General features: G+C 46.8%; 1 protein-coding gene across 1 annotated transcript in view; it reads right to left on the reverse strand.

Moving 5' to 3' along the window:
* Positions 1-7,977: 7,977 nt before the first annotated feature.
* The window catches only part of strn4 (striatin, calmodulin binding protein 4), a gene marked incomplete at its 5' end in the record, with an annotated part of 20,987 nt that continues 15,242 nt past the window's right edge, over positions 7,978-13,722 (reverse strand). The window contains one exon of the mRNA XM_084439072.1: positions 7,978-11,137. Within this exon, the coding sequence (XP_084295198.1) occupies positions 10,968-11,137 (170 nt within the window). The 3' untranslated portion in view covers positions 7,978-10,967. The remainder of the gene's footprint in view (positions 11,138-13,722) is intronic.

Here is a 13,722-nt window from a genome sequence, read left to right on the forward strand (position 1 = left end):
GGCTGGGCTGGAGCTCTGGCTGCAGCTCACAACACACACACACACACACACACACACACACTCAAAGCTCTCTCAGAGAGCAGGGGTGTGAAGGCTTGGATACGTTGACTCACACGCTCAAACACACATAGTCTGTGTCAGAGGTTCCAGTCTCTGGTCAGTCCAGTGTCCACCCCCTCCCTCAGAACCGGGAGGAGAGACCCCTATCAAGGAAGCTGTGCTCTTCTCCTCCTTGCTGCCCTCTTTTCTTGCTTTCTTCCTCTCTCTCTCTCTCCGTGCGATCTGTTCTCACACTTCTTTCAAACACTGCCCCCTCCTTTTTCTTCTTCTTCTTCTTCTCCTACCTTTCCTCCGCCTCCTACTCCTGCTCCGCCCACCCGTCTTCTCCTCGGGAGAAATAGTCCTGTGGAGGAGAAAGTCCAAACTCTGTCAGGAAACAGCAATAGGAGGGAGAGAACAACAACACAAGACTAACTTTGTTGTCCTCTTCTCCAAGCTGTGCTACAAAATGGCCACCTAAAACAGGAAACTGAGTTGTGTGAGGGAGGGAGAGAGAGAGAGAGAGAGCTGGGGTTTTCCTTTTACGAGCCTTGCCCTGTTTCAGTTTCAGCCCGAGTTCACTCTTTTCTGTAGAAAAGCAGAGAGAGAGAGGGAGAGAGAGAGAGCTGTGTAAAGGTACCTCCCTCTCCCCCTCCCTCCCTCCTTCCCTCCCTCCCTCAGCTGAGGACGGACACGGCTCCCGGCCAATGAGGCGAAAGAACTGGTGTTTAGTGACTTCATGGCTGTCCCTCCCACTCCCCCGGTCTCCTCCTCCCAGGCCAGCCAGCCGCTCCTCCTCCCCCCTCCCGTCTCAGTGTGCTTTATGTTGGGGTAATTTGTCTTGTGTGCTCCCTCTCTCCCAGTAGCTGGCTGGCTCTCCTTACACTGCCTGAGGGGGCCACCTCTCTGCTCACACAACACTGTCTCTGTGTCTCTCCTTCTCTCTCTCTCTCACACACACACACACTTTCTCTCTCACACTCTCTCTGTCTCTCTCTCTCACACACACTCTCTCTCACACACACTCTGTCTCTCACACTCTCTCTCTACCTTATCTGTAACTTTCATTCTCTCGTTCTGTCATTCTGTCTTTATGCTCTCTCTCTCTCTCGCTCTCTCTCTCTCTCTCTCTCTCTCTCTCTCAGTGTAACTTACTTTCTTTCATATTATTATCTCTTTCTCTCACTTCTCTCTCTTTCTCTCTATCCCTCTTTCTCTCTCTCTGTTACTCTTTACCTTCTCTGTAACTTTCATTCATTCTTTCTTTCATTCTTACTTTTTCTCTTTCTTCACTTTCTAAATAATGCTCTCTCTCTCTCTCTCTCTCTCGCTTCCTCTGTCTCTCTCTCTGTCTCTCTCTCTCTCCCTCTCTGTCTCTCTCTCTCTCTCTCTCGCTCTCTCTCTCTCTCTCAAACTCAACACAGCTGTGGCTCAGGAGGTAGCGGGTCGTCCAATGATCGTAGGATTTGCAGTTCGAATCCAATCACATGTTCAAGTGTCCTTGGGCAAGACACTCCCAATGAGCAGGCTAGCACCTTGCATGGCAGCTGCTGCCATTGGTGTGTGAATGTGTGTGAATGGTGTGTGTGGCCTTGTGGTAAGAGTGTCTGCCCTGAGATCGGAAACTTGGGGTCTGAGTCATACCGAAGACTTAAAAAATAAAATAAAATAAAAAGGTAGCCCTGCTTGGCACTCAGCATCAAGGCTTGGACTGGGGGTAAGTCCCTGAGACATACTAACGTCATGTCCAGGGGATGTCATGTCCACTTGTACTGCCTCCACTATTACAGGGACCTGTTTCTCTTTTTCTCCCTCGACCAAAAATACCACTCCAAAAATACCTTTTATCTGTCGGTCCTCTTTCTCTTGGCATAGGCCTACATATGCCTGTGTGTGTGTGTGTGTGTGTGTGTGTGTGTGTGTGTGTGTGTGTGTGTGTGTGTGTGTGTGTGTGTCTGAATGGGGAACTCTGCAGTGACAGGTCTGTGGTCTGTATGGAGGGAGTGGCAGACTGGCTCCTAGGTAACAAGACACTAACTAGCCTTTAGACAACAAGGCGACCGCCATCATGAATTTGACTTAGCCTACTCCTCCCTGTTCGAAGCCTCATCTACCCTACAGTAGGTTAACTGAGAGACTCAGACCAGTGACAGGTGACCGGCGACCGACCGGTGGGTGCGATTCAGCACCTAGCCGCTAGAGGGCGCTGTGGACACGTGTTGAATGGCCACGGGCAGGTGCAGCCAGAGCCTGGAGCGCTGATGGAGCGCTGGCCATGACGTCACATAATAATAATAATAATAATAATAATAATAATAATAATAATAATAATAATAATAATAATAATAATAATAATAATTGTATTTATACAGCGCTTTCAATCAAAGTGCTTTACAGAGCAGCTAAAAAGGCAAGTGTAAACACTCAACATTAAAAACAACACAACACTCAATAAAAACACAATATCAATAAAACAACACACCCTAAGACACATATACAACAAAAAACAGGTGGGTCTTTAGCTTAGCCTTAAACACCTCCACTGAGCAAGCCTGTCTAATGTCAATTGGAAGACGGTTCCAGAGGGTCGGTGCGCGGACAGAAAAAGCCTGCTCACCCACCGTCTTCTTTTTGACTTTGGGGACAGTGAGCAGACCAGTCCCCTGGGAGCGCAATGACCTTGAGGGGACAAATTGGATCAAAAGGTCCTTCAGGTAGCATGGCACAGTACCGTTCACAGCTTTGTAAGCTGGCAGCAACATCTTAAAGTCTGCTCTAACATGAACCGGGAGCCAATGAAGGGCAGCAAGCACTGGTGAGATGTGAGCATATTTGGTCGACCCAGTCAGAATGGAGCTGCAGCATTCTGGACCATTTGTAGACCATGGAAAGTCTTCTTAGGCACCCCTGACAGAAGGGTGTTACAATAGTCCAAACGGGAGGTCACAAAAGAATGAATAAGCACTTCTGCATCTTCAGGTGACAAGAGTGATCTACTCTTGGCGATTCTCCTGAGATGAAAGAAGGCAATTTTGGTCACCTCCTTGACATGAGAATCGAATACAAGAGTTTTATCAAAGATAACACCGAGATTTCTAACTCTGTACTTGCACTGAATCACACAGTCCTCTAAGGTCAGGACAGGTGGATTATTCAGATTATTCAGTCTTGCCGCACCGATAACCATCATCTCAGTCTTGGTTTCGTTTAACAGTAGGAAGTTAGCTGACAGCCAGTTCTTCACAGCAGCCAGGCAGGCCTTAAGCCTAGCTAAGTCTGAAACATTTCCTGATGCAATAGGCAGATACATAGGTCGTCGGCATAGCAATGATAAACAACCACAAAAGAATGCAAGATCTGACCCAATGGTGGCAGGTACAGTGAAAACAACAGAGGGCCCAGCACGGAATGAATGAATGAATGAATGAATGAATGAATGAATAAATAAATAAATAAATAAATGAATGAATGAATGAATGAATGAATGAATGAATGAATAAATAAATAAATAAATAAATAAATAAATAAATGAATGAATGAATGAATGAATGAATGAATGAATGAATGAATGAATGAATGAATGAATGAATGAATGAATGAATGTCTTTATTGTCATTGTACAAGTACAACGAAATTGGAAGAGCAAACCTTTAAGGTGCAGAACAATAAAAGTATATCTAATGTATAAAGTATAAAAGACTAGTCATAATAAATAAATATACACTAAGGGTAGAAAAACATACATACAATAATGCACAACAAGGACCCCTGTGAATAGAATAGAATAGAATAGAATACACTTTATTGTCCCCTCAGGGACATTTGTCTTGGACTCGTTTGCTGCACAAATCAACTCTATACATAGAAACAGAGGAGGACAACACATCACATGTCTCACATACATATACTACACACGTTGTCCACAACATATTACACATACAAAACACATTGCACATATAACTCACAACACATTGTACATACACAACACAACACATTGCACATACACAACACAACACACAACACAACACATTGCACATACACAACACAACACACAACACATTGCACATACACAACACACAACACAACACATTGCACATACATAGACTATTGCAGACAACCCACATTGGGACCCCATACTTGACTGGTCGAGATGCAGAAAACACATTGTTGTGTTGGAGACGTTGAGATTGATCAGACATGGAAGAGGAACTCGGAGAGCAACGGTCACGGTGGACATTATAGAGATGAATAAACGGGATAATGGGGGAAAAGGCCAAAACAATAGCCTACTAATGACAACCATCCAACCAAACCACGGCCAAACCACACAAAGAAGCACAGTCCCAAACACAGGTAAAAAGATGAGAGGAAGCCGAAGCCCTATTCAACTCCATGCCATGATCCCTGAACATAGAGTACCCACACGTACTAACATGCTAGTACCCACACGTACTAACATGCTAGTACCCACACGTACTAACATGCTAGTACCCACACGTACTAACATGCTAGTACCCACACGTACTAACATGCTAGTACCCACACGTACTAACATGCTAGTACCCACACGTACAAACATGCTAGTACCCACACGTACTAACATGCTAGTACCCACACGTACTAACATGCTAGTACCCACACGTACAAACATGCTAGTACCCACACGTACTAACATGCTAGTACCCACACGTACAAACATGCTAGTACCCACACGTACAAACATGCTAGTACCCACACGTACTAACATGCTAGTACCCACACGTACTAACATGCTAGTACCCACACGTACTAACATGCTAGTACCCACACGTACTAACATGCTAGTACCCACACGTACAAACATGCTAGTACCCACACATACTAACATGCTAGTGCCCACACGTACTAACATGCTAGTACCCACACGTACAAACATGCTAGTACCCACACGTACTAACATGCTAGTACCCACACGTACAAACATGCTAGTACCCACACGTACTAACATGCTAGTACCCACACGTACAAACATGCTAGTACCCACACGTACAAACATGCTAGTACCCACACGTACAAACATGCTAGTACCCACACGTACTAACATGCTAGTACCCACACATACAAACATGCTAGTACCCACACGTACTAACATGCTAGTACCCACACGTACAAACATGCTAGTACCCACACGTACAAACATGCTAGTACCCACACGTACAAACATGCTAGTACCCACACGTACAAACATGCTAGTACCCACACATACTAACATGCTAGTACCCACACGTACTAACATGCTAGTACCCACACGTACAAACATGCTAGTACCCACACGTACTAACATGCTAGTACCCACACGTACAAACATGCTAGTACCCACACGTACAAACATGCTAGTACCCACACGTACAAACATGCTAGTACCCACACGTACTAACATGCTAGTACCCACACGTACAAACATGCTAGTACCCACACGTACTAACATGCTAGTACCCACACGTACAAACATGCTAGTACCCGCACGTACTAACATGCTAGTACCCACACGTACAAACATGCTAGTACCCACACGTACAAACATGCTAGTACCCACACGTACTAACATGCTAGTACCCACACGTACTAACCCTAACCCCTTTGACGAGCTACCATAGTAGTCCATGCCATATTAAGTGAATACAGAGCTGCAGAACATCTTTTTCAGATTCTCATTGTGTGCTATAGAGCTGTGGAACGTAGGACCCTGGGAACGAATAGCCTACTATAGGAATGATCCCGTTATAGCTAGGCACTAACAAGACAGGAGCAGGCTACAACACTGAAAACAGCTAACATGGGAGACCTTTGACATTTGAGTACATAGTGGACAAGTGCCTTATGCAAACTGAAAGCAAGGCAGATGCAAGCTAAGCTAATTACCCCAGCTGCCAAAGCTATCGCCTACTAATGCGTTCACTGAGACCGTTTGGCTAATAGCCCGATATGGCCAGACAGTCAAAGGTCAACACGTTCAGTGGTCGGGACTTGAGAATATTTACCTTAAAGGGCAATGCTCGTTTTTGACAACCTGGACCTTATTTACGACATATTATAAGAAGTTTGACTCACCGAGATCACTTTGGTGTAGTTCGGAGGCCTGTAGAAGAAATTTAAAATCCAGCGCGAGCCAGTATATCCATGTAATGACGGTGATCGGGGCACCGAGAATGCAGTTTCTCAAAATCTATTTTCGGCCGCTAAACGGTTGTTTTCATCAATCAGATTGGATGAATCGACAGTTGAGATTCCTCAACGCGAGCCATTGTAGTGGTTTTCAAATACGGGGTCTTAAGCCTCTGTAATATGATCTTAACACGCCTTTCCCCACTTGCTCCAGCATGCATGCGCACAGGCCAGCGCGCAGACTGGCTATTCTCCGGCTCACATTCTCTGCGCTACGATCGGATTGTTGCTGACGAATGATGACGACAATATTCTCGGCACCAACAACGATCGTAGCGCAGAGAATGTCGTGTAAGTGAAAGGCGTGTAAAGATCATATTACAGAGGCTAAAGACCCCGTATTTGAAAACCACTACAATGGCTCGCGTTGAGGAATCTCAACTGTCGATTCATCCAATCTGATTGATGAAAACAACCGTTTAGCGGCCGAAAATAGATTTTGAGAAACTGCATTCTCGGTGCCCCGGGAATCTTGTCTTCCTCTCCCTTCAGAGTTCTCCCAGCTCTCTAACTGGTCTCTCCCAGCTCTCTAACTGGTCTTCCTCTCCCTTCAGAGTTCTCCCAGCTCTCTAACTGGTCTTCCTCTCCCTTCAGAGTTCTCCCAGCTCTCTAACTGGTCTTCTCTCCCTTCAGAGTTCTCCCAGCTCTCTAACTGGTCTTCCTCTCCCTTCAGAGTTCTCCCAGCTCTCTAACTGGTCTTCCTCTCCCTTCAGAGTTCTCCCAGCTCTCTAACTGGTCTTCCTCTCCCTCCAGAGTTCTCCCAGCTCTCTAACTGGTCTTCTCTCCCTTCAGAGTTCTCCCAGCTCTCTAACTGGTCTCTCCCAGCTCTCTAACTGGTCTTCCTCTCCCTTCAGAGTTCTCCCAGCTCTCTAACTGGTCTTCCTCTCCCTTCAGAGTTCTCCCAGCTCTCTAACTGGTCTTCTCTCCCTTCAGAGTTCTCCCAGCTCTCTAACTGGTCTTCCTCTCCCTTCAGAGTTCTCCCAGCTCTCTAACTGGTCTTCCTCTCCCTTCAGAGTTCTCCCAGCTCTCTAACTGGTCTTCCTCTCCCTTCAGAGTTCTCCCAGCTCTCTAACTGGTCTTCCTCTCCCTTCAGAGTTCTCCCAGCTCTCTAACTGGTCTTCCTCTCCCTTCAGAGTTCTCCCAGCTCTCTAACTGGTCTTCCTCTCCCTTCAGAGTTCTCCCAGCTCTCTAACTGGTCTCCCTCTTCCTTCAGAGTTCTCCCAGCTCTCTAACTGGTCTTCTCTCCCTTCAGAGTTCTCCCAGCTCTCTAACTGGTCTCTCCCAGCTCTCTAACTGGTCTTCCTCTCCCTTCAGAGTTCTCCCAGCTCTCTAACTGGTCTCTCCCAGCTCTCTAACTGGTCTTCCTCTCCCTTCAGAGTTCTCCCAGCTCTCTAACTGGTCTTCCTCTCCCTTCAGAGTTCTCCCAGCTCTCTAACTGGTCTCTCCCAGCTCTCTAACTGGTCTTTCTCTCCCTTCACAGTTCTCCCAGTTTCTCCTGGTCTTCTCTGCAGGTTCAGACCGGCTCTCTGGTGTTCGTATCTATGGGTTCTTGTAAAGCCCTTTGTCACATTGTTTGGGTTATACAAACACAATTTGATTTGACATGATAAACAAAACGTCAGCTCACTGTACAAAATCTTTGTTTTATTTTCAGTTTTTGAGTTTTTTCTTCCTTAATAATGACATACAACACGAGACCTGCAAAAGTAAACAGAACAGAAGAGAAGAGGGAAAGTAAGGTCATTTTGATACAAGCTAGAATGCAGTTCAAAAAATAGATACAACAATCATAAGAATGAAAGGAAACCAAGAGAAAGCAGGTCTCTAATCCCCAAGAGAAAGCAGGTCTCTAATCCCTTGTAGTTAAGAGGACAGTGGACAGTTCGAATACAGCTTAATATGATATACAAAATATCACACAGTGATAAGTTGCTATTAAAAAAATACAAACACAAAGATACTAGAGTCCTTGCCCTTGGCCTCTGACTGATCAGTTTTTCTTTTGTTTTATGTTTTATTTTTTATTTTAGTCCCCACCCCCCTCGTTTTTGCATACATTTTCTGCATTTTCCTTATTTTTTTTTATTTGTATTTTTTTTTTTTACAAGTTATACATATCGCCATTGTCAATCACAAGCAAGTTCTAAGGCTAGCAAAGAAGAATGATTCACTTATGACACTACAGTATTCTTACACCTTAATAAACATCATAATAATTATAAACAAAAATCATAATGAAAGATGCAAACAAAAGAAAACGATGTACATTTACATGACATGTCGGCGTCTCTAGCCTTTCATCACCATTTACAGTCATTTCTCTTTTTTCTTCTTTTTTTTTCACAATGATTTGTCTGTTCCCAGAACGCTATCGGGGAAGGGAGTATTGTAGCTCTGCAGTGGGACTGTCAGACCTGTACATATCCATGCAGACAGCTCTGGGATTTGAATCGATCTTTATCCATTTTCATTTATTTGCACAACAAACTGTTGTATTGATTGTATTGTGACTACTGTATCCTCAGAGTACAGGGTCAGCCCGCCCCACCCATGTAGCCTAACAGGTGGGGTGGACCGGTGATGCAAAACAAACAACCAACACCTCCTCTCTGTACCAAACAGGAAGTAACTACTAGGTCCTGTTCCGGTCTCTGGATGTGAAAGTCCCTCTAAGGCAGTGCAATATGTAACTATAGTGTGTCAACAGCAAAACTGTACTGTATGTAACCAATCTGTAAAGGGTTGGTTGGGAGGGGGGTTGGACAGGAAGTAGGAAGGATGGGGACAGGAAGCAGGGAGGAAGGGTGTAAAAGTCAATGTAGTGCAGCCAAACATTAGTGCTTGTGAGGCGGGGGTGGGGGGGGGGAGGGAGTGGGGGGGGGGGTGAGATAGAGGGTAGGGGGAGGGAGTCATTATTTCCCACCACGCTTCTCCACCACTCAACCTCTAACCCCTCCAGGTGGAACACTGTTTCCATGGATACGAAGCCGTCCGTCCAGAAAACACCGAAGTAACCTCTGAGGACCCGGAGGCTGGCTACTGAGGCACGCCTGACCCCTGACCCTTGACCCCCCTGAGATGGGAAGGGCTGAGGGAGGGGAGAGGGAAGCCAGAGGCAGGCGGTGGCTGACGCATAGGGAGAATAGCAGGACGCCATCTTGGACTGGGGTCACGTACTACTAGCTACTAGTCTCTGTCAAGATGGTCCACTGTGGCATAGATGTAGAAAACTCTTATTATAGAGATGATCTCAACCGACTCTCTCAAAGACCAGCTATCCTGGATAAAACCACTCTTTCACACACACAAATATAAAATAAAAATGATTATAAAAATAAGCACCTGCGTAGCCTAGTGTTAGTATACCTGTGAAATGAATCAAACCCTACAGTATCTCCTCCACCCATCCACACACACACACAACCGTGGCAATGGTGACATGGTGATTTTACAATGAGGCGACATTAACAAGAATGATTGATATCCCAATGACACACACACACGCACGCACGCACGCACGCACGCACGCACACACACAGGTCCCTGATTCAGACTAACACGGTCTATACGGTATATATCCACACACATACATGTCCACAAACATACATGACCGTACACGCACACACATGCTCTCACTCACATGCGCGCGCGCACGCACACACACACACACACACACACACACACACACACACACACACACACACACACACACACACACACACACACACACACACACACACACACACACACACACACACACACACACACACACACACACACACACACACACACACACACACACACCTGAAGGGGACGGACTGTAGCATGCAACACTGGACAGTCTTTGTGGCGAGGCTAAAATGAAAGCCGTTTATCCAATAGTGGTTAGGAGGGTTCTCCAAACACACACTACCTCGAGCTATCCCCCTAGCGAGTCTATACAACGGCACGGTTCCCCCGCAGCCGGCAGGGGTCATTCGTCGGCATCCCGCCGTCGACGGTCAAAGAAATAAACCTCAACTCTGACGCCGGAATCAAATGTGACACGGCGACTACAGTGGAGCCGCTGTCGTCAATTACGGTGGATTCGTTCCCCCGGCGTCCGATGGTCGACGCCGACAGCTGCAGCAGGGCCAGTCTTTGGAGTGAGATGCATTCATTGTTCCCCTGCGTCATGGTCCCTGGTTACTGTACTGTAGTTAATTGCCATGGTTACGTACTGTACTGTAGCTACCACGGTGACTTATAAGTGCGTTAACGACAAGTGAGATAGGCATTTTATCTATAAAACAGGCTTCAAATTGAATACGGAAGTATTTATTGTGTGTGTGTGTGTGTGTGTGCGCGTGTGTCACTCTAGCATGAGCATGCGTAGTGTAGGCAGCTGTAACACACTGCACCTCTGAGTGAGTTGATCGAGAGAGGGAGCAGACCAGAGAAGTGTAGTGTAGAAAAGGGAAGTCCAGACCTAGCTAATCAACAACTGAGTTAGTCTGTTATAAAAGCAGAATGATTAGTATCACAACAAGTTACTGAGGCATCATGGGACTGACATTGCGGGATATGTAGTCCTGTGATGACAACCCAGCCAGTGGGCTGCAGGACACAGTTTTGTGTGTGTCTGTGTGTGTGTGTGTTTCTGAGTGTTTCCATGTGTGTGTGCGTAACGGCAGGTGATGACGATGATGGCGAGGCCCTCCTCTTCATCCTCTCCCTCCTCTTCCTCAGACGAAGATCTTGGCGAGGGCGTCGGCCCCTGCGCTGGCGATGAAGGGCTGTGAGGGGTGGAAGGCCACGTCGTGGATCGCCTCGTCGTGCTTCTTCCTGTGGGCGGTGATCTCCTGGACGCACGTCCTGTTGTCCAGCATCCACAGGCGCACCGAGCAGTCATGGCCTGCGGGGGGAGACAGAGAGCACGGTCAGCGGCGAAGCTACAATATTATTCTGAGATCCTGTTTAACCCAGGTTAGTGTCACTGAGTTGAAAAATCACCAAAATAGCAGCGTATTTGTACAAATATAACTGTTTGAGGTGAGGCCTACAACAACAATGTTTCAGATGTGTGTTGAGGGCGGAAGGCCAGGTGTGTGCGTTGAGGGCGGAAGGCCAGGTGTGTGTGTTGAGGGCGGAAGGCCAGGTGTGTGTGTGTGTGTTGAGGGCGGAAGGCCAGGTGTGTGTGTTGAGGGTGGAGGGCCAGGTGTGTGTGTTGAGGGTGGAAGGCCAGGGGCCTCATTTATCATTGAGGTACGCCTTCTTTTACACGGTCTTTTTCGCGAGTTCAGGCGTACGCCATTTGCCCCCCCCACATTGCGATTTATCAAGCCGTAAGGGCGAAAATTTAGTCGCCTTTCTCCGCGCTTTTGTAGGACACCTCTCCAGTTGGCGTACCGATTTACACGGTGTTCTACGCCCTTTTTGAACACAGGGGGAACTGGCGACGCAGGTGGTGCGTCGGTGAATTACTATGTTTGACGGAGAGAATATGAGCGACAGTTCATGAACGCACAATCATGTAGGCTACTAGGCCAATTCAGCACAAACATATATCGCAATGCAAGATTAGACGTGTCCTCTAACCGGCTCATTCATGGTTCGATATGGATTTGTTCCCCAAACTGAACCTATGCGCTGTCCCAAACCCTTCCGCGCTATATGTCACACACTTAATGCAGGCACTCCATCAAACGCAAATCATTGACCAATTAGATTGTCATTAATATGTGATCATGTGGACCTGTTTGCTGTTTGGTAAGCATATAAATGACAGTCCTCCTGTGCGTAATGCGAGCCTAAATGAATCCGGCGCTACTCGGCCTACTGGCCAAGATAGAACGCCAAAGAGGTGACGGCGATGGCGACTGCACCCACATAAGGGCACCATCAGTGAATGAATACGTCTATGTGAATCGCAAAAATGTGCACACTATAAATACCCAAATCATATGTGACGCCGACATGCTCATCACAAGTGTAGTGGCACGGTGGCCTGGCTCCACGCATGACTCATTCATCCTGGCGCACAGCAGGGTAGGGCTAGACTGGAGGCAGGCGCTGCGCGTGACGGCTGGCTTGTTGGTGTGTGCATAGCCAAGATACATATTCTTTGTCTTTTTTACTTTAATCTTTATTAGCATTTTCCATCCATACAACGACAATACCATAAAACATAAAAACTTACAATAACAGCTTATGGGTACTTCCATCCATGCAGCTTTTTTTTCTTACTCAAATATGACAATTTTAATACTAGTGGTATCATCACACTTCCTTCTATAATCCATCCATTTTTCCCATCTCCCTTCAAACTTTCCTTCCTGCATCCTCAATGCATAAATAAATCTCATAAATCTCCTCCACAACACCCACCACTGCTCCTTGTTTGGGGGTTCCACCTTATACCAAGCCCTCATTATTGTCTTTTTACTAGCAACCAATAGTAATTTCACTAGGTATCTGTCCCCTCCTTGTACATCATTCTGTTATGTTTGCCAAGATGTATATTCAAAGCTGATAAGAATGAGAACCAGTCAAGACCCCACCACAAAATGAGGACCCAAGCCCTCAGCCCCCTCCCCGTCATGAGGTTTACCAGCGGGGCCAAAGGGCCCACACTGAGGTCATGCGCCAGCTATGAAGACACAAACAAGTAAGGTTCACATTTCTACCATTTTATTGTCTGTTGGTGGGTGACTGTGTGAGGTGTGTGAGTGCGTTTGTGAGTGAATGTGTGAGGTCCGTGAGTGTGGTAGTGAGTGACTGTGTGAGGTCCTTGAGTGTGGTAGTGAGTGACTGTGTGAGGTCCGTGAGTGTGGTAGTGAGTGACTGTGTGAGGTCCTTGAGTGTGGTAGTGAGTGACTGTGTGAGGTCCGTGAGTGTGGTAGTGAGTGACAGTGTGAGGTCCGTGACAGCATGTGTGAGGGAATGAAGTGCAGTGAGGATGTCCTGTTGGCTCTGGTGGTGTAGTGTGGTGACCTCCACCAACTGCTGCACAACTGCCCCACAACTGCCCCAATCCCTTCTGCCATTTCCCTCTGGGCCTCTAGGGTCATGAGCCTCCAGCACAGCGTCTGATAGGAAGCCCAGCCCTCAGGGAACCTTGAGGCAGGGACGCTGGCAGCCGGAGGTGGAGGCGTGGGCGGTGGAGACGGAGACGCTGGAGATGGCACTGGAGGTGGAGGCTGGTGCGCTGGATGTAGAGGCTGCAACCGGAGGGGGCACGACCGTCAGGTCAAGGACCACTGCAGACTCCCCCTCCTCTGAGTCCCACCCCACGTCAGAGTCTGGAGAAACAATTTCAGTCATTTTCTTTGAGTTTGTCTGTTAACTTGATTATGCATTAAACATTTTATTGTGTAGCCATATTCAATTGATATGTTTTTCTGTTGGCAGCCAAATAAATGCTTAAGTGTGATTTCCCGGGTGATTTAGATGAGAGTCTAAATTTCCCAGAGGGGAAAATGTTTCATGTGGTCTAACATT

Source organism: Borostomias antarcticus, assembly GCF_949987555.1.
Source record: "Borostomias antarcticus genome assembly, chromosome: 1".
Classification (NCBI taxonomy): Eukaryota; Metazoa; Chordata; class Actinopteri; order Stomiiformes; family Stomiidae; genus Borostomias; species Borostomias antarcticus.